This window comes from Coturnix japonica, chromosome 5 (genome assembly GCF_054131305.1).
Source record: "Coturnix japonica strain WE chromosome 5, WE-NBRP24, whole genome shotgun sequence".
Lineage (NCBI taxonomy): Eukaryota > Metazoa > Chordata > Aves > Galliformes > Phasianidae > Coturnix > Coturnix japonica.
In genome coordinates this window covers 52,224,439-52,242,671 of record NC_140667.1, presented here as the reverse complement: position 1 = coordinate 52,242,671, position 18,233 = coordinate 52,224,439, and the positions used below count along the sequence as shown (strand labels likewise).

At 48.7% G+C, this 18,233-nt stretch overlaps 4 protein-coding genes across 10 annotated transcripts in view; 1 reads left to right on the top strand and 3 right to left on the bottom strand.

Moving 5' to 3' along the window:
* Positions 1-1,587: 1,587 nt before the first annotated feature.
* GPR135 (G protein-coupled receptor 135) lies at positions 1,588-4,265 on the bottom strand. The gene has a single exon (XM_015865711.3). It carries the CDS (start codon positions 4,133-4,135, stop codon positions 2,873-2,875), a length of 1,263 nt encoding a protein of 420 aa, XP_015721197.2. The 5' UTR covers positions 4,136-4,265; the 3' UTR covers positions 1,588-2,872.
* A 559-nt stretch (positions 4,266-4,824) lies between these two features.
* Positions 4,825-6,780, bottom strand: L3HYPDH (trans-L-3-hydroxyproline dehydratase). The gene is made up of 5 exons (XM_015865779.3): positions 6,210-6,780; positions 5,855-6,024; positions 5,585-5,707; positions 5,340-5,477; positions 4,825-5,193 (listed from the first exon to the last, which is right to left on the bottom strand). Exons 1-5 carry the CDS (start codon positions 6,769-6,771, stop codon positions 5,068-5,070), a joined length of 1,119 nt encoding a protein of 372 aa, XP_015721265.2. The 5' UTR covers positions 6,772-6,780; the 3' UTR covers positions 4,825-5,067.
* Positions 6,781-7,146: 366 nt separating this feature from the next.
* JKAMP (JNK1/MAPK8 associated membrane protein) lies at positions 7,147-11,377 on the top strand. 2 transcript variants are annotated; one of them, XM_015865780.3, is made up of 7 exons: positions 7,147-7,188; positions 7,282-7,373; positions 7,778-7,932; positions 8,701-8,907; positions 9,562-9,743; positions 10,418-10,494; positions 10,782-11,377. In XM_015865780.3, exons 1-7 carry the CDS (start codon positions 7,176-7,178, stop codon positions 10,998-11,000), a joined length of 945 nt encoding a protein of 314 aa, XP_015721266.2. In that variant the 5' UTR covers positions 7,147-7,175; the 3' UTR covers positions 11,001-11,377. The 2 variants fall into 2 exon arrangements, with proteins under 2 accessions (XP_015721266.2, XP_085405758.1); XM_085549632.1 differs by having other exon boundaries at positions 7,704-7,932.
* CCDC175 (coiled-coil domain containing 175) overlaps positions 11,241-18,233 on the bottom strand; it is a 27,114-nt gene continuing 20,121 nt past the window's right edge. For 4 of the 6 annotated variants that reach the window (XM_085549628.1, XM_085549629.1, XM_015865778.3 and 1 more), the window contains 9 exons: positions 17,429-17,500; positions 16,193-16,325; positions 15,613-15,744; positions 14,535-14,673; positions 14,165-14,244; positions 13,532-13,684; positions 12,804-12,906; positions 12,657-12,700; positions 12,062-12,401 (listed from right to left, as the gene is read on the bottom strand). In XM_085549628.1, coding sequence (XP_085405754.1) covers positions 12,198-12,401; positions 12,657-12,700; positions 12,804-12,906; positions 13,532-13,684; positions 14,165-14,244; positions 14,535-14,673; positions 15,613-15,744; positions 16,193-16,325; positions 17,429-17,500 — 1,060 coding nt within the window. In that variant the 3' untranslated portion in view covers positions 12,062-12,197. Of the gene's footprint in view, positions 11,440-12,061; positions 12,402-12,656; positions 12,701-12,803; positions 12,907-13,531; positions 13,685-14,164; positions 14,245-14,534; positions 14,674-15,612; positions 15,745-16,192; positions 16,326-17,428; positions 17,501-18,233 lie in introns of those variants that run through there. The other 2 variants (XM_015865774.3, XM_085549631.1) reach the window with 1 other exon arrangement.

Genomic DNA, 18,233 nt, shown 5'->3' with positions numbered 1-18,233 from the left:
CATCCATCACACTGAGGGGTTTTAACCTGTGGGACTGAGCTGAGGGTTCTGCTTCTCCATAGCACAGGCAGCTCCCTGTGTGCAGGAGCAGTGGTGGGACATGGTTAGAGGGCATAGGTGATGGGCTGACTGTTAGACTTGATGTTTAGTGGTCTTTTCCGACCTTTATGGTTCTATGACTCACACCCTGCTGCCTTAACTAAGGCTTGCTCCTTACAAGAAACAGGAATATGCCCACAGAGCTGGACATTCCCCCTCCTGCTCTGCACTCAGCAAGTTGAGCACCATCTCCCCAGTGACCTCCCCAAAATCACACTTTGTCACAGCACTGTCTGGCTGCAGCTCCCTGCTTTCCCATGGTTTATAAAAGCAACAGGATCATAAAATGAAGTATCCTCAGTATTTGGAAGTCGCTCCCCAATGTTTTGTGGGTTTCTTCCAGTGCCTAGTGGAGTCCAGTGCCAGGCGGAGCTCTTGATCTCATGAGCAGAAGCTCTCCTGCTGCTTGTTAGCAGAAGGGCTGTGCTAGCTGCTCAGATCTCTGCTGGCATCTGCTGGAGCCACACACTAACACCAGTGTGAAAGAAGTGGAGCTGATGGATCTCGCTCCTGTTCTGCTGCTCGTTGTCGACTGTTGAAGCCCATCAGGCTGCCACTTACAAACTGTTTGTAGTTTGTAAATTACACACAAAGCCATTGTTCTGAACCAAGGCTCCACCTGGGTATTAGGGAGGGATGAAGGTAATGACTTAAATGAATCCAATTGCCTCAATGGCAAAATTATCAGACTCCATCTGGAATGGTGCCTTTAGAAACACTCCTCACTCCTGAAGACTTACTGCTTCCCTTCGGAGAACTAACTCATAAACTCATCAGCAGCTCCTATAGCATTGCTAAATAGCACAGCTCTCTCAGAGCATGACCTCAGAGACTGCACGTGGCCAACCCCTCAGCGCCTCACTTTATCTCAGCAAAGGGGGATCTGAGCGTGGCTGAGAGCTTCCACTGCCCTGCTGCTGAGAGGCAGCGACCCACAGCACAGCTGGGAGACTGCGGCACACTCTGGCCGGCAGCCTGCAAGCTTGGCGTGTGCCTTCTGTGTTTCTCTTGCTCTCTGCTGTTTGTGGTTTAAGATACTTTGCCTTTAGTTGTGTCTCTTAAAGCACGCTTTGAAAAAGGGGGCTGTTAGAGACACATGTAGTTGAATGGCTGGCACAGAGCAGGCCCTGCTCTAGCAGAGCTGCAGCAGGTCAACTGCAGAAAGGGTCTGGTCAAGACTTCCCTTGCTGCGTGCCAAGTTAGTATTTAACAGAAAAGGGCTGTTTGGGAAGCTCAAAGAGCACAGCCAGCTGCCCCCATTCAGCTCTGTGCATCCTTAATGCACAGCCACTGGCAAGTACTTGTTAAAAACAAGTAGAGACTGGTGCTGGAATGGGCTGAGGAGGAGGCTAGGACCACCTTTTGCAGGGCTTTTACCCAGGTTCACAACATTTCGATCCCCATCTACAACCACTCAGTGGCAATATTTTTACATTAGTTCCCATCTCAGGGCTGTGCTGTGAATGATGCCAGGCTGAGACACTGTCATCTCCTGCATAAAAGATCATTTATTTCTTGCCTGGCTTGCAAAGTAACGATGGTACATTCATTGAGTCACAACCAGGTGAAAAAGCTGTACAACAGTAACACTATATTCTTGAAGACCATACAGGAACAATACTACCTGCCTCTCACATTTAATTTAAGACAATCTCAGTTTGTGAGTTTGAATACTGATTAAGGCGTTAGGACTCTGAGCCTGCGGGCCAAAATATCAGTCAGATAAACCCATAGGAAGTTGTGCTTTGCAATAGAACTTCCATTTCCTGGTATTACCTTCATTTTATCCAGTGGCAAACAAACAGAGCTGGCTTTTGAATATCACATTCCATTAACAGATTCTTGCTGTGGGCACTATGATATCTGTTCTTTGCATATGCACATCTTCATATGCTTAAGCACAGCAAGAAAACACAGCACTGCTGTGCCTCTCCTTTCAGACACTGCTCTCGCATGGCTCCTCTAAGTGCAGTTAAATCATTGGAGATGTGAGACACGTCTGCCAAGCTCCGAGTACACCTTGTGCCCATGTGATCCAACACACTACACCCACTCCTTTTCCTCTGTCTGCAGAGCTCTGTTTCCCACACTCACAGTATTTAATACTGGCTGCACCTGTAAATAAAAGGCTGCTGAAATTCTGACACATCTCATCTTCCTTTCCCTCCCTCCCAGCATCACACATCTTCCTTCTCCGCAGGCATCTGTCACAACAATCACTGCTCTGTTTAACTTAGCAATTTAAATAATCCATCATCCTCACAGATCACTTTTTAGCCCGTCCCAAACCCAATGACATTGTGTACCGCCACATACAATGGGTTAAAGCAACATTTTCCTGCCGTGATGCGGTTTTCACAGTGTGGTGTTCTCTGAGCGTCCTCCAGCTGCCAGCACTCAGCTCCTGGTGGCTCTGTTGGCACTTAGCAAACAGCTCACACAGTCGGCCGGCTCAGGCTGTTTGTGTGTTTGCTCTGCAGCTCCAGTTCGATGCTTTCTGAAGGACCGGAGTAACTGCACATGCAATCAAACTCTTGATGCTCAGTGGCCATCACCACTGCCCCAAGCCTGATGGAAGGGGAACACCCTTCCCTTGGGATCTCTCTCTGCTGGCAGAGCGGGCTGCCAAACCAGAGCTTGCACGATGGAGAAGAAATCACACTATGGCTCATGCAGGCTCATCTCCCCGATTTCCAAGAGATCGGTAGCTATCACTGATTCCTCAGGGAGATGTCCCCAGCGCCCGATGCTGCTATCCCAGCCCTCAACCCCATCAGAGGCTGGTGTTGACGGTGTCTACTTTGCCCTGCAAAACAGCCTCAGAGACAGTGTCGGGCTGCCCATCCCGACAGAAGAGCACAGCTGGGTTCTTGCAGGCCCACATGGCCACCTCTCCTCCGCTTGCCGGGCTGGATGAGGACGGGGCGCTCCCCGAAGGCCCGCTGTGCTGGTTGACGTAGCGTTCCCGCACGCGCTCGGCTCGACTGCGGGGCTCCGTCCTGCAGCCTGGAGCTGAGAGGTAGGCGGCCACGTTGTTCCTAGTCCTGTAGCCGCCCTCGCGGCTGCGTCGCAGCAGCACGGAGATGTTGGGGTTGCGGGCGGCGTAAATGAGCGGGTTGATGGCCCCGTTGGCCCAGGCCATTCCGCTGGCCACCGCATCCATGGTGGGTGAGAAGGGCAGGCGGCCGGCGGCGGCGGCCAGCCCCAGGATGCAGTACGGCCCCCAGCAGCAGATGATGGAGACGATCATGATGAGGACGGTGGTGGCCGTGCGCATCTCCCCGTAGGCCCGCAGCAGGTTCCCGTAGGTGGCCAGGGGTCGCACGCGGCTCTCGGCCAAGCGCACGGCCCGGCAGATGTTGTAGTGGCAGAAGCACATGAGGGCGAAGGGCAGCAGGTAGCAGAGCACGATGAGCGCCGCGCCGTACGGCGGGCCCAGCCGCGACGAGCCCCAGGGCAGCACGTAGACACAGCGGTACGAACCGGGCCGGGCCTCCCGCCGCCCTTGGGCTGCCAGACCGTACCACGGCCCGGCCAGGCCCAGCGCCGCCAGCCACACGGCGGCCAACAGCTGCGCGGCGCGACGGCGGCCCATCTTGTGCCGGGGCTGGCGGACGATGGCGCAGTAGCGGTCGAAGGAGAGCAGGGCCATGGTGAGCGTGGCGGCGATGCCCAGCCCGGCGTGCAGCGCGGCGCTGGCCAGGCACAGGCGACGGCCGAAGAGCCAGGCGCCGGGCGGGCGGCCCAGCAGGCTGAGGAAGGCCAGGGGCAGGCAGAGCAGCGCGCCCAGCAGCTCCGACAGCGACAGCGACAGCACGAAGGCGTTGGTGACCGTGCGGAGCTGCCGGTGCCGGGCGATCACCAGCAGCACCGCGCCGTTACCCAGCGCTGACAGGGCGAAGATGAGCAGCAGGGCCAGCGCCTGCGAGGCCAGAGCCGCCGCCGACCAGCCCGGCCCCGCCGCCTCCGGCTCCGCCGTGCCGCTCTCGTTGCCGCCGCCGGACAGGTTTCCCGGCCCGGCCGCCGCCGGCTCCATGCGCAGCCCCGCGGCCCGGCCCGCTCCGCCCCCCGCTGCCAGCGCTGACGTCGCCCGGGAACCGCCCGCCGCCCCCGCGGCCACTCGGGGCGGGCACAGCCGCAGCGCGGGGCCCTCAGCGCTACGACCCGCCGGGGCCGCTGTGCCCGCACGTCGCCTTCTGCCGCCACCCCTCCTCCCCCATAGCCCCATCCTCCTCACAGCCCCCATCCTCTCACCGATCCTCACGGCTCTTTCCTTTGCGCCTTCTCTCTCCTCCACCAGAACAGCCTGTTTGCTCCGTCCCCTCACACCCCCACGCCATCACACCCACCTCCATCCCCTCACTGAATTAAACCTTTTCCTTACCATTTCCCCTCGTCCAGTCACAGAAGACCCCCCTAAACTGGACTGCATTAGTTCCTCCCACATTGCTCCCCCATGAACTATGAGCACTCTCAGAACACTTTCATGAGGCCAATTCCCATTATTGCCCCCAGTAACTGAGTGCCATTTTGTTCAGAAGCAAACGAGTTTGCAATCAAAGGTCAGAGCAGTTCCAGTCTTCCAGTTCAGTTCCTGCTGCTGAAAATTAACCCAAAGTTAACCCAAGTTAGCTCATGGTCCAAGAGAAGCGACAGAGCAGGGCTTGGGAAGCAGTGCAATGAGGACATGGCAGCACCTAGGAGGTGAAAACAAGAGCCCAGCAGTGTTTTTCAGCTGGCATTTAATAGGTATCAGAATCATGTGTAAAGGTAATGAAGGCACAGGGATTTGGGCAGCTCTCCTAAGCGAGCCCATAGCTCAAGCACCACAAAGCAGCACCTGTCAGCCCAAAGCACAGCAGTGGCTGTTATGGCAGCAGCCCAGGCTGGTCCTGCTGCTCTGCACACTGCAACAGGCCACAGGGAAAGAGCAGCGTGTGGGCAGGAGGAGCAGCAACGGCTGCCACATCACTTGAGGGAGAACCCGTGCTTCAGAGGGTCCTCATCTTCCATAGTGAAGGTGGCTGTGCCGGTGTAAAAGGCTTCTCCTGAGACTTCCACCACAACGGCCTTGTATTCCCCAAAGCTGGTTTCCTGCAGAGGAATATGGATCAGGACAGAGCTGATGGGATGTTCTCCACCCCCCAGCTGCAATAAGCCATGTATAAGGCAGGAATACTTTCCCAGCACTCTTTCCCAGCACTCCACAACAGAGAGAAGCTCCAGCATGAGCCACTTGCCTTCACTGCCTTCCCTGTGAACAAGGACCCCGTGGTGCTGCTCCGAAAGGTTCTGCTCTGGTTCAGCTGGATGAGTCCCTTATGGTACTGCAGGGCAATGCGAGCTGTCACGCCGGAGCCTGTTGGGCTTCGGTCCACCTACAATCAGATGAGAATACAATCCAGCATGGGCTGAAATAGAAATGGGTCCCCTCCAACTCAGGATGTTGTGTGACTCCAGGACTGCAGATCAGCCCGTTCTGTACCTGCTCATCAGCAAACACACAGATGTTGCTGGTGGGCTCCTCGCTGAAGGCATCCTTCCCATCTGTCAGGATGGTGCCATAGATGAAAGCCAGGTCTTCGCTCTCAGGGTGATGCAGCTTGAACTGGGAGAGCACACAGCGGGGTCAGGACAGGAGCAGCACTTGGGCCATTGGCAGCGACCGCAGGACATTCAGCATGGGGATCTGAGCACTGTGGGGGATAAAGGGCCTCAGTGCCCCTTACCCCTTAGGGAAGGCACGGGGCTGTACCTGCTCCTTCACTGCCTCTGTCACCGCGCTGGCTGCACTAACAAGGTCTCTGGTCTTTGAGGAGCACACGTCGAGGCCCAGCTGCTCAGCACTCAGAATGGCATAGAAAGTGCCACCGTAGCTGATGTCCACCAGCACCCTGCCGTGACCTGGGACATCGATGGCCACGTCTGGGAGAGGAAACAGAGGGCGGTGAGGAGGGAACACAGCACCGAGCTGACAGGAGCCACGAGCTCCATGAGTGCTGCCGTACCCAACACAGCACCCAGCCCCTGCTGAGGGAGATGGCAATAGGGGAGAGCATCGCCCAGCACCCCCACCCCCATAGAGCACGGTACCGCAGCTCGGGCCCCACCGGTGGCAGCGGCGAATGCGGGCACGCTGTGGAAGCGGACGGGATTCCCGCTGCGCTGCCCGTCCCAGGGCACGAAGGCGGTGACGGGCCCGCAGGGGCAGCGCAGAGTCACGGCGGTCTCGGGGCAACGCGGGGCCGCCACCAGCCCGAAGTCCAGGGCGAAGCGGCCGAGAGCCAGCACGGCGTGTCCGCACATGGCGCTGTACCCGGAGCCGTGCAGGAACAGCACGGCCAGGTCCGCCCCGTATACAGCCGCCGCTCCGCGCAGCACCACGGCCCCGTACATGTCGCCGTGCCCACGGGGCTCGAGCATCAGCGCCCGCCGCACGTGATCCTGCGTGGCCGCCATGTGCCGCCGCAGCTCCAGCAGCGACAGCCCGGCCGATGCCGCCTCCTCCATCGCCTCCAGCCGCGGCACGACGCGCAGCGGTTCTCCGCCCGTGTGCATCTCCACGGTGTGCAGCACCGGGTGAGACAGCGAGCGGGGCGGCAGCGGACGGGTATCGCCGGCACCGCACCCGGCACCGCACCCGGCACCGCACCCAGCGCGCACCGCCGCCATCACCGCGATGCGGGGGGAGGAACAGCGCGGGAAACACCCCCATAGGCCACGCCCACCTGAACAGCGCCACGCCCCCTGTGCTACAAGCCCCGCCCAACAGGCGGAGCAACACAGTGTGCCCCGGTGGCGCAGTGGGTAAGGTTAAGGTTAAGGTTAAGGACGCCGCTTTGCAACAGCGGAGGCCCCGGGTTCGAATCCCCCTATGGCGCAAGTGGTCGAAGTGCTGCTCTGCTACAAGAGGCTCTATTGAATCCCGGGGGTTGGACTCGGTGATCTCTACGGTCCCTTCCAACCCGCACTATGTGATACTGTGATACTGTGGATGGGGAGGGGTTTGTGCGGAGGGGGAAGTGACGCAGGCGGAAGTGCCTCAGCAGTGCGGGGCTGTGCTGCGTGGTGCCGGGATGCTCCGCTCGGGTAGGGCCGCGGGCCGGGCTGTGTATGGCGGGGGTTGGTGGGGTCGGGCCGTATCGCCGCGGTAACGGGGCGGCTCTTTGTCTCTCCCCGCAGCTGTGGACATCCAGCCCGCCTGCCTGGGGCTGTACTGCGGCAGGGTCGTGCTGGCCGTCAACGGCTCCGTGGAGTTCTACGGGGACTGCGGGGTAAGTGCTGCGCACCGGGCGGCACCGCTCCGGCCCGGCTCGTATCGGCGGCTCCATCTCGTGTTGTGTGCATTCAAATGTGATGGGGAGAACACGAGTGCAGGCACAGACATCGCTGAGGCTGCTGCCTTGACTCTTTAAACATATGATACACTTCTTGTCCTGTTAATACTTAAAGCTTTCTGTTCTTTTCATTTTATTTAGTCTAAATCTCACTTCTGATTTAAAACCATTTTCCCTTGTCCTAACACAGCACGCCCTGCCCCCGTTCTTTCTTACCTCCTCCCTCTAGATACTGAAGGGCCCCTATTGAGTCTTTCTCCTCTCCAGGCTGCGCAGCCCAGCTGGTTTGTGACGGGTTCCTGGTGGGTCACGGTGTCTCAGTCAATCCCTGCTTCCTGTAGGTGTGTCCCAGAGGTCAACGAACTGATGACAACAAGATCTGCCGGGAATGTGTGGGATCCCCAGAGCGCTACGACTGGCTGTACCTCGGCTTCATGGCCATGCTGCCCCTCGTCCTGCACTGGTTCTTTATCGAGTGGTATTCAGGCAAAAAGAGGTCAGTAAATCCCTCCTTCAGTTATGTTACTTGAAAAGTAAACTTGTAACTGTGAGCATAATGGACTGAGCAGTTCTGCAGAGCACCTGTTGGTTGAGCCAATACAGCAGGGCAGTTGGATGGGGTTTTTATTTCTGAGAGAGACCTGGGTCCTTCTTCCCCATCTCGGCTCTCAGATGCACTGTTATCACTCCTGCTTTCTTTGACATGGCAACAATATGAGCACTGTTAGACTTCACCTGATGGGATGCTTGTGCTGTATTTACTTGTATCTCAAGGCTGAGCACCGAGGAGCTGTGCTGTTCCAGCAGGAGGTATGTGAAGTATTGGGCACAATGAAGAAAGCAGTGCTTTATTTTGGCTGTGGATATTTGCTTCTTATGCTTCCAATTGGAAGCAGCTGCCTGTGCCTTCCTAGAAAGCAATGCTTGCTTGCATCAGGTCACATACGTAGGAGAATGCTTCTCCTGATGGTTTGATACTGTTTTATTCTGTCCATACTAAAGCAAGCATTCATTTTAGAAACTGGAATGATTTCCAGTTACTTTACATACTGCGTCATCCGAGATATGGAAAATGAATTTTCACATTCAGCTTAAAAAACTTAATATTTTTTATTGATTTATTCATATGGCTTTGTCCTATCCTTGGTCACAATGAATCACAGCTGCAGAAGGTTTTGTCTTCTCAGGACTTATGCTTTACGGTCAGCATTTAGATTTACTTTAGTGATAGCACAACAGTAGTAAATGTCTTTCTCTTCTGCAGTTCCAGTGCACTGTTGCAGCACATCACTGCCTTGTTTGAGTGCAGCATTGCAGCAATTGTTACTCTGCTGGTGAGTGACCCCGCTGGCTCTCTGCACATCCGCTCTTGCAAGGTGAAGAAGCTTTCAGACTGGTACACAATGCTCTACAACCCGAGTCCTGATTACATCACTACAGTGCACTGCACTCATGAAGCAGTCTATCCCCTGTGAGTATAAATGCTTCCGTGCTCAGAGCTCTCACTTCCTTTCGTACATGTTTGTTTCTGTCTGTGTCTCTTCTCAAAGCTGTAGAACATGTTCCTGTATACCTGGCTTGTACCCATAAGTATCAAATCCCCTCGAGACTTTTCATGTACCGAGCTGTTCTTTGTGTCAAACACATTAATACCTAATGATGTTTTCTGAATTGGTGAGGATAGAGTCTCTGTTCCTGTGTTTTCCTGTTGCTGCATCCTCAGCATGCAGCAGGGAAACGTGACAGAGAAGTATTACAGAGAGCAGTTTGTGATCAGCTTCCTTCTTGCCACCCAAGAATCGCAGAATTGTAGGGGTTGGAAGTGACTTCCAGAGATCACTGAGTCCAAACTCCCTGCAAAGCAGGACAGCATCACACCAAAGGTGGCCTATTCTAGGATATTCCTCTGTGAAGCATGTAAGACTTCCTTTTTTATCCCCATTTGCTGAATCTTGGCCATTTCCTGTAGGAAAAGTCACTCTGCTGTTCTGTGTCTCTATATCCCCCTCCTGACAACTGTACGTTACAGCTGGTTTTGGCTAACACCAAACCTCCTGGTTCTCAGTTGAGTCTGCAGGACAAACAAGACTGCACATTTTAAGGAATTTCTCTCTCTTATTTGCAGGTACACGATTGTGTTTATATATTACGCCTTCTGCCTTGTGCTGATGATGCTACTTCGACCTTTTCTGGTTAAGAAAATTGCCTGTGGCTTAGGAAAGTCTGACCGATTTAAAAGCATTTATGCGGCACTTTACTTCTTCCCAGTCCTCACCGTGCTCCAGGCAGTTGGAGGAGGCCTGCTCTGTGAGTTCTCTCCTGCTAGCACTAAGAAACCTACCTATAAGCACAATAACAAATGACGCGTGGCAGAGAGGGGAGGAACATGATACTTTTTGCTTCACAGATGAGGATGTTGCTTAAGTTGTTGTTTATGAGAAGTGCCATGTGAATGAGTTCCTTGTTAGTAGCCCAACACTGCTTTGCCTTCTGCCTGTGCTGCTAGAGGCCGTCCCTTTATCAAAACAGGCATAGAGTGGGGTGCAGGAGGAAGTTAATTCAGAATGAGGGCACATCTGATTTCAGAAGTGGATTTAAGTGTAAGTTTGTAGAGCTCAGTTACTCACTGGTTTAGCTCCAAGCACACGTCTCACAAGGAGGGAACTGTGTAACAAAATCCCCACTTAGCCTGACTGCTTTTCTCTTTACCTTTCTTTACCAGTTAGTGATTTATGTGTACAGTCCCTTCACTAGGAATTACCAGTGTCTGCTGCATTTGACAAAAGTTACATTTGAAAACCTTAGGTGGAAGCACTGAATAGTTGTGCCCGGCTGATCCCTATTGCTGTATGTGTTGGATGTGATGGTGGTGGGTGAGCTTAGTGTGCTCTGCACCCTTGGTTATATGGAGGAATCTCTGCTGAAATGCATCACACTGTATTTTTTAACCTATTAACTAACTAGTTACTGTTTGCCTTTAGATTATGCCTTTCCGTACATCATACTGGTGTTGTCTCTGGTTACATTGGCTGTGTACTTGTCTGCTTCTGAAGTGGAGGTAGGTAAATGTGTTTTCTATATGGGAACTCCTCATAAAATACTCGAAGGATTAAAGACAACTGTCACTTGGATTTGCTCAGTAGTGTGTTAGAAGCTTCTTCCTTTGACTTCTCTTAGCTGGAAGAGGTTACTATGAGAGCTCCCTCTTGTGGTGCACTGAGAAACTGCTGTGTGCTAGAAGGCCTTGAATCCAGAAGGCTCCATGCAGTGTCTGTGTGCGTGACCTGTGATGTGTCTTAAATATCAGGTACATCCTGCTAACAGAATATTGTGTGTATTTTCCAGTCTTTCAGGGATCTTCTCGTCAGGAAGAAAAGGCTTGTTGTCCTCTTCAGCCACTGGTTGCTTCATGCCTATGGAATCATCTCCATTCCCAAATTGGACAATCTTGAGCAAGACCTCCCATTACTTGCCTTGGTACCTGCACCTGCCATCTTCTACTTGATGACAGCAAAGTACACTGAGCCGTCACGCATACTCTCAGAAGGTGGAAATGGACATTAAAAGGATTTTGTGCCAACAGTGCTGTCCTAATGATCTGGGTTAAACAGCTCAAGTGCTTGTTATGCATTTGAAAGCTTCTGTTTTAAAAGAAGTTATTTGTGTACAGGTGGAACATTTCTGAATGAGACTGTGGTATTAAAAGCCTTTGCTTCTATGAAGAAGACAGAGTCTAGTATGGATGAAAGGAATTGTCTGTATTTATCATAATGCATATGCACAAAAGCCTCAGACCCATTCTCATACAGTATTTTGCTTGTATTTATTTATTTTTCTAATGTAAGATTTCAGGTGGTGTTTGAATAAAGCAACACAACCTTTGGAATAGAATTTCAATGAGGGGGGCTTGAATAAAACATAGCATTGGTTTCCTCATCCCATATGCTGGCTTCTGTCTTCCAAAAAATATCTTGAGCTTTTCCTCATTTATTCTTAACTGCATCTAATTGTAGGAGAAAGGAGAGGAAAAGTGCTGTAAGGTTCAGTAGATGCAGAAAATGCCATTTGTAGACATGTGAAAGTATGGCCTTAAACCCCATGTGCTAAAATACCATTTATAAAGCTGACCTGCGTTGGTCTGTTTTACTTTATCCACATTCAGGTCTGTCTATATTTGCACATTTGCCACATCAGTATACACTGTGTAGGAATGTGAGCAGACAGGGCAGCAGCAGGTGGGAGAAGCCTTTTGCAGAGCTGCAGTACTGAGAACTGTACTGTGCTTATCTGTATTTATTTCCATGTAAGTATTTCATGTGTTATTGAAAACCTGCCCAGGAAGTAATTACTGACATGGCCCTTCAGATGAAGCAGGGAGCTCTTCTGCTACATGTTCACCATCCTCCCCTCCTCTGCCTGGCTTCTTCCTTGGGACAGTTACCTTCCTCTGTTCATTCCCTCTTCCTGGCATATAACCCAGACCCAACCATTTCAAAGCAGCCTCAATAGCCACAGCCTTTATCAGCTCCACAACACAATTAGAAACTACTTTCTGTTACAAGCAGTCACGCAGTGACCAAACCTGTGAGTCATTACAAACAAGGTCCTTGTGAACCAAGAAGGAAAGCAGAAATCTATAGGCTTAGAGCTAAAGAAAGGAACCGAAGCAAGTAGTTTCGCTTGTGTCCATCTAAGGCCCCTGTGTGACAACAAACCTTTAAAAAGTGGAAATTAAAGATGAACCAACTGAATGAAACACCTCTAGGACTGAAAAAGAGTAGAAAAGTGTTGGTGCATCTTACCATCATTGTCCATTCTAGCTTTCTTTTCAAACAGAGCATCCAGTCCTTCCAGACTATCCCGTACCCTGCTGTTAATGTCACCAATCTTCTCCTCTCGGTGCTGGATTTTTCTTACCAGGGCTGCCAATGCGTTCAGAATTTCCTGCTCGTTCTCCAGGAATTCCTGCAATGACATGAGGTAGAATGTTTCTTTCCCTCAAAATTATGCCGAGAAAGCTTTAATCATCTTGTTTTCCCACAGCTGGACCAGCCACCCAACTAATAGCCCTGCAGGAAGTTTTCCATTGATGACCCAATCCTTGCATTAAAAACTGGAAGGTTCAGATCATTGGAAAACACAGGTTTAATACTGTGTCTCACTGTGAAGTTAAACAAAAGGCAGTGCCCTATTTGTAATATGAAATGAATTGAATTTCACCTTCTGAATGGAGCTGTCCTCTGCCCATCTCTCCAGAAGTAAACCTGTATCAGAGTCAACAGTTAAACTATGGTAGGTTGTTCTGTAAGGACTGAAAGATATTCCCTGAAATATCACTTCTCGTTGGGAAGCTGTAATTAACGTTACCACGAAGCATTGCCAGGTCATTCTGAATTTTCACTATCGTTGACTGGTGGTCTTCTGCTTCAGCATTCATTGCCAGGATGTCTTCTTTCATCTGCGCATTGCACTGGGAGAAAAAAATAAACACGACTGAATACTTGCCACAGTTTGTAACTTTTCTAAATGAATTTCAAGCAGTTTCAATGTTTCTAAAGATATCAGCAAGAAGAATCTTAGAATGGTTTGGGTTGGAAGGGACCACAAAGATCATCCAGTTCCAACCCTCTGCTATAGGCAGGGATACCTCCCTCTGGACCAGGCTGCTCACAATCCCATCCAGCCTGGCCTTGAATGCTACCAGGGAGGGGCATCCACAGCCTCACTGGGCAACCATTCCAGTGTCTCACCAGCCCCACAGTAAAGAATTTATTCCTGATATCTAGAAGCTGAACTTGGACTTGCAGATAAGCAAAGGTTAATTGCAGTACTCTGGATGAGCTTTCTTTTGACAGCATCCATTTCATCTTGCTAATTGAACAGTTGCCAAAATCAACACAGTATGACTACATCCATGGTTCCAGATAAAATGAGGAAGGGTACTGGGAACACACAGCACATCCAGTCCTTTAAAAGACAAAGTCTGCCCTGTGGTGGTGGTTGTGTTTCTGCATTTCCATGGCTGGCTCCCTCAGAAATGAACAGATAACTTCTGATTGAGAACAAGCATTGAATAAGAGCTTCAATATACTCACTAATTTGAATCTGCAGTTCTCGATGTTCACAATGTCAAGTTTCCTGTTGATCTCATAGATGTCTCTTTCCAGCAACTTCATACTCTCGGTTTGATGCTTTATCTGGCTGATGGCAGCATCACGCTTGATCTGCAATTGCTTCTGTAGCTCCAGCTGTAAATAACAAACTCTTCACTGTTAGCTGACCTTTATTCAGGAGTTTTGTACCCAAATAAAGTGAAAAGAGATTTTTACAACACGACACCTTTCGTTCAGTAATTTCTAAGTAACAGCTGAGATGGGTATCTCACCAGGAAAGAGAAAGAAATACAGAGAGGGATGCTCACTTACAGGACACTGCCCTAGCAGTAGCAAGCATCTGAATAAGAGCAGGTTCGCAATGGCCTTAGTTCACCAGTCTCTTTTTGGCCTGGCCATGTGCCTAGGCAATACAAAATCAAGCCTAAAGGCAATTCAGTATGAGCTGGGCTATAAGCTGCGGCGCCCCACCAGGCAGAAACACAGCAACAGAGATGATGGCAACCCTGAGCCCCAGCTCATTTTCTCCAACCCCAGCCTCATAGCGCCTGTGAGAAAGTAGAGCTGGTGATGGAAACGTTACAGAAGTGGTATGATTAAGTTTTAAACTTTTACTGTTTCCTCCTTGAGCGTCCCAGTAGTCTTGATTGATTTCTCAATGGCTCTTTGGATTTGTAACTCTTCATCTTTCTTTTCTGCAAAGCAGAGAAAGGGTTTTTAAGGCAGTGCAATGACTGAATTTTAAGGTAAAGCTGCTGTTAAGAAAACTAGGTTCTATCAGTAAGTGAGCTGTTTAACTGGTCTGGCATTTAAAGATACTCCATGTTTATGCTATAGCTATGTCTATGGATTCTAGTTGTTGCAAAGAGCTCAGCTAAAACTTGTTTCAAAGTTCACCTGAGCTGCAGGCAGACAAAGTGCTATGGCACACTGCAGTAACAGCAAGTGGAAGTCCTACTGTGTTGAGGAGGAACTTCACACTTACTTAGAAATGATTTCCTCAGCTCTTCATATTCTGTATGCTTCTCATCTCTTTCCTTCTGGGCTTCTTCCAAAGTCAGCATGCTCGCCTTTAACTTCTCTTCTATTTTAAGAAGATTTTCACTTGCAGTTTTGATGTCATCCTTTAATGAAAAGAAACATTAATTGAAGGAATTCTTTTCTTCCCCCTCAATTATTCTTCCAGTTTGTTAAAAAAACATTCGTGATTCCAGTTCTGCACTGTAGAGGGTGCTCCCACCCTTATTGTGTCTGTCTTCTGCATATGTGATCAGCACTCACACTGTTCTACCACCTGAGACATTAAAGAAAATACACATTAATTTCAAACTCAGAGCAGGCCACTCTCAAGCCATTTGGGAGCTCTGTTCTATTTGGTCAGTGATTACAAAGGATAAATGTATGTGTAAACCAAAGTTACTAATCAGTAGTAGAAGAATTTCTATTCTTCTATCCAGTATAGCATAAAATTCCATCAAAAGCTACTTAATGTACACGCTGTCTCCATCCAAAGAAGTTTCTGACTTGTTATTTATCATGGAGACAATAAAGAAGGGCAGTTCTGTGTTGGTTCTATATCTGATACTGCAGAAGACAGGCTCCTGGGAGGATCAGCTCTGCGTCTTACCCCATGGGGCTGTTTTAAGAACTGAACCTTCAATACATAACCTCTCCACCAGAAAAATGAGGAAGATCCTTAAGGCCTTCTCTAAATACAACTTTCTAAGGTGATAAATACAGACACTTCCTACAGTCCTGGCATCTGATTTATCCCATTTCCAATCAGAACGTTGATCAAGAATTAAAGAGTTTTCCTGGGAACGGAACATACACTGTGTACCAAAGACTGCTGAAGAGTTTGAAATTTCCCAAAGCTCTGCATGGCTCATACTCAGAGAGAGAGAGAAAAATGTCTTGAAATAACTGCTGAACTCAGCTCCATCACAATGCAGCAAACACTACCAGTTCTGTATGGGATGGGACCATTTCATCCACCAGAAATTGACCTGGGGTTAATTAAAAACAACAACAAAACAAAGCATCAAAATAAACACAAAGCTTACCTCTAGATGTTTTATTTTATTAGTAAAATCTTCATTATAACTCCTGTAATCGCTTTTTTTCTTACGTGCTTCTTCAGTCAGCACTTTGATTTGGTTTTCAGACTGAAGAATTTCTTTTTCAAGCTCTTTGGTCTCATAATGGAAAACAAAACAAAGGACAGGGATTTCTGAAATACACAGTGTCTACCTGAACCAGTAGGAAATAAGCAATCAGAACAAAACGAAAGTAATCTGCACTGGAAATACATCTGCTGAGATAAAGAATTGCTTTTAAATCATGGATCATGAATCATGGAATTGCTGACATGGGAAGGGACCTCTGGGGTTCATCTTGTCCAATCCCATCTACTCAAGCAGAGCCACTCAGAGCCAGCTGCCCAGGACTATGTCCAAATGGCTACTGAATACCTCTAAGGATGGAGAGATTAAGACCTTTAGATACTGAAAACCTTTAGACCTGATAACATGCTTATTCACTTCCCCTTAGAGGCTACTGAGTTACCAATTTGCTGTGAATGTATAGCATTAACATGTTGTATGACTGAATGCCATGAGTTATAATACCTGCTGTTTAACATACCTCCTTAAGTAGCTCAGCTTTCCTTTTCTCACCAGCCTCTATCCTTTCATTCCGTTTTCTGCTTATATTCTCCTCTTCCAAGAGTTTGCTTTGCATTGCTAAGTACAGTAGTAGCCTCCACTGAAGCATCACTCTAGTGACAGATCATAAACAGAAATAAGTTGAAACTGGAGAAAAAGCAGTGAAGGGAGACACAACATGACTGGACACAGCATTACTGGAGCAAGCCTAATTTGAGAATATGGAATATTCATTTATATTACTCAGGGGAGAATAAGGTTGGATGTTAGGAAGAAATTTTTTACTCAGGAGATGGTGAGGTGCTGGCAATGCCACCCAGAGCTGTGGGTGCTCCATCCCTGGAGGTGTCCAAGGCCATACATGAGCCCTGGGCAGCTTGAGCTGGGGGGGGGGAAAGGACTACAATCAAAGGGGTTCAGCTGGAAGCCTGGGATCCTGACAGAATCTAGAAAAGATACACAGAAAGACACAAAAACCCCTATGAGTTTCTATTTAAAAGTGTCCCTGTACTGAATACAGAGAAGGAATCTAGAAGCAAGCAGTCTTCTGTTACGTCTGGACTAAATAATTTGGTTAATTTATCTTAGCAAACTGAAAAGCTAGAAGGGACATGATTTTGTGTTCATAAATCCCTGGGGCTTGTAAACTACAAGAAGGACAGAGCATAGCACTGATACAAGAACAGCTGTTGACATGAAAGTGCATACTGGAAGTCAGATAAAAGATTCTTATTTATCAAAAGAGTAAGAATTTAGAATGGCATTTTAATGAGGGGAAAAGCAAAAACAGCTTATTGGACTGAGCACGATTGCATCATGGAGATAAAAGTATGATGTAAGTATTCAGTTCAGTGACCAATGGAGGTTAATTACATGTAAAATTAATAAGAAATAATAATCAATATTTTCACAGCTTTCTATCCTGATAAATATAAAAAAGCTTATGAAATACTGGAGAATATTTACTGCCATAATGATGAAGACCAACTTACATGGTAAGTTCAATGCTTCTCACCACTTGGCAGCATAGTGGGACTGTTCAAGTGAAACAAAGCATATATTTGAGGAAATGTTCTTCTACTGTCATTCTATCAGTGGATATTTACATAGGGAGGCTTTGGTTTTATATCTCTGATATAATAGCAGCCAAGGGCAGTAATGCATTAATTTACACCTTTGTTTTTAAGGATACAATACACACGGTCTCTCATCTTACCTCATCTTATTTTCTGCCTCCAGATTTTGCTCTAGAGATGCCAGTTCCTTTGCATTATTTTCCTTGGTTGTTCTGTGGATGTAAAAAAAAAAGAGAGAGAAGCTTTCAGAAACAGTGTTGAGTATTTACAAGCACTTTCCTTCAGATTTTTAGCGGAGCTTTTCAAAATACCCATTTAAAATTAAGAGAGTTAATATCAAAGTGCATGATTCTTATGTGCTTTCGGTGTATTCTAGGGGAGCTCAGTACAAGGAAAAAAGGTTGGTGGTGTGAGACGAGCAATTATTACTCCTTCAAGACTCAAAGGAGATAGGAAGCACCTGCTTTAAATCCAGAAGGATTCACAAAGAGGTAGGATGGGGGTTTCTTCCAAAGGTTTTATTGTTCCAAATGCAAACTTTATCAAAGCAGCACTCTAAGACATCTCAGTAGTAGCACACTGTAGTCCTAAGTAATTCTTTCAAAATGATGAAAAACCCAAAATTGATGGGAATGTCTGTTCATCATTCCCAAAATTAAATGATTTGGGCTAAATGGACAGAGATGCTGCTTCCAAGGAGACCAGTGAAGATCCAGAGAACAAGGTTACCATGTACAAACAAAACAAAAAGAAGTAGAATGACAACGTCTGGGAAAGGGTGATCTTTCAGTCCCTTTTTCTAAGAGGTTTTGCAGTGTTTGATGTGGTCTGGTTCAAAAGCCTGAATCTAATAGCTGAGAGAAAGCTCCAGCATCCCTTCCTTTCCTTTTGTTACTCCAGATACTGAACTAGTGTCAAGATACCATCTGATGACTATTTCACCTC

Coding starts and splice junctions, on each gene's coding strand:
- GPR135 (XM_015865711.3), bottom strand. CDS start 4,135: ATGGAGCCGGCGGCGGCCGGGCCGGGAAACCTGTCCGGCGGCGGCAAC.
- L3HYPDH (XM_015865779.3), bottom strand. CDS start 6,771: ATGGCGGCGGTGCGCGCTGGGTGCGGTGCCGGGTGCGGTGCCGGGTGC. Junction 6,025..6,209: donor CGCATTCGCCGCTGCCACCG/GTGGGGCCCGAG, acceptor TTCCTCTCCCAG/ACGTGGCCATCGATGTCCCA. Junction 5,708..5,854: donor CAGAGGCAGTGAAGGAGCAG/GTACAGCCCCGT, acceptor GTGCTCTCCCAG/TTCAAGCTGCATCACCCTGA.
- JKAMP (XM_015865780.3), top strand. Junction 7,374..7,777: donor AGTTCTACGGGGACTGCGGG/GTAAGTGCTGCG, acceptor TGCTTCCTGTAG/GTGTGTCCCAGAGGTCAACG. Junction 8,908..9,561: donor CATGAAGCAGTCTATCCCCT/GTGAGTATAAAT, acceptor TCTTATTTGCAG/GTACACGATTGTGTTTATAT.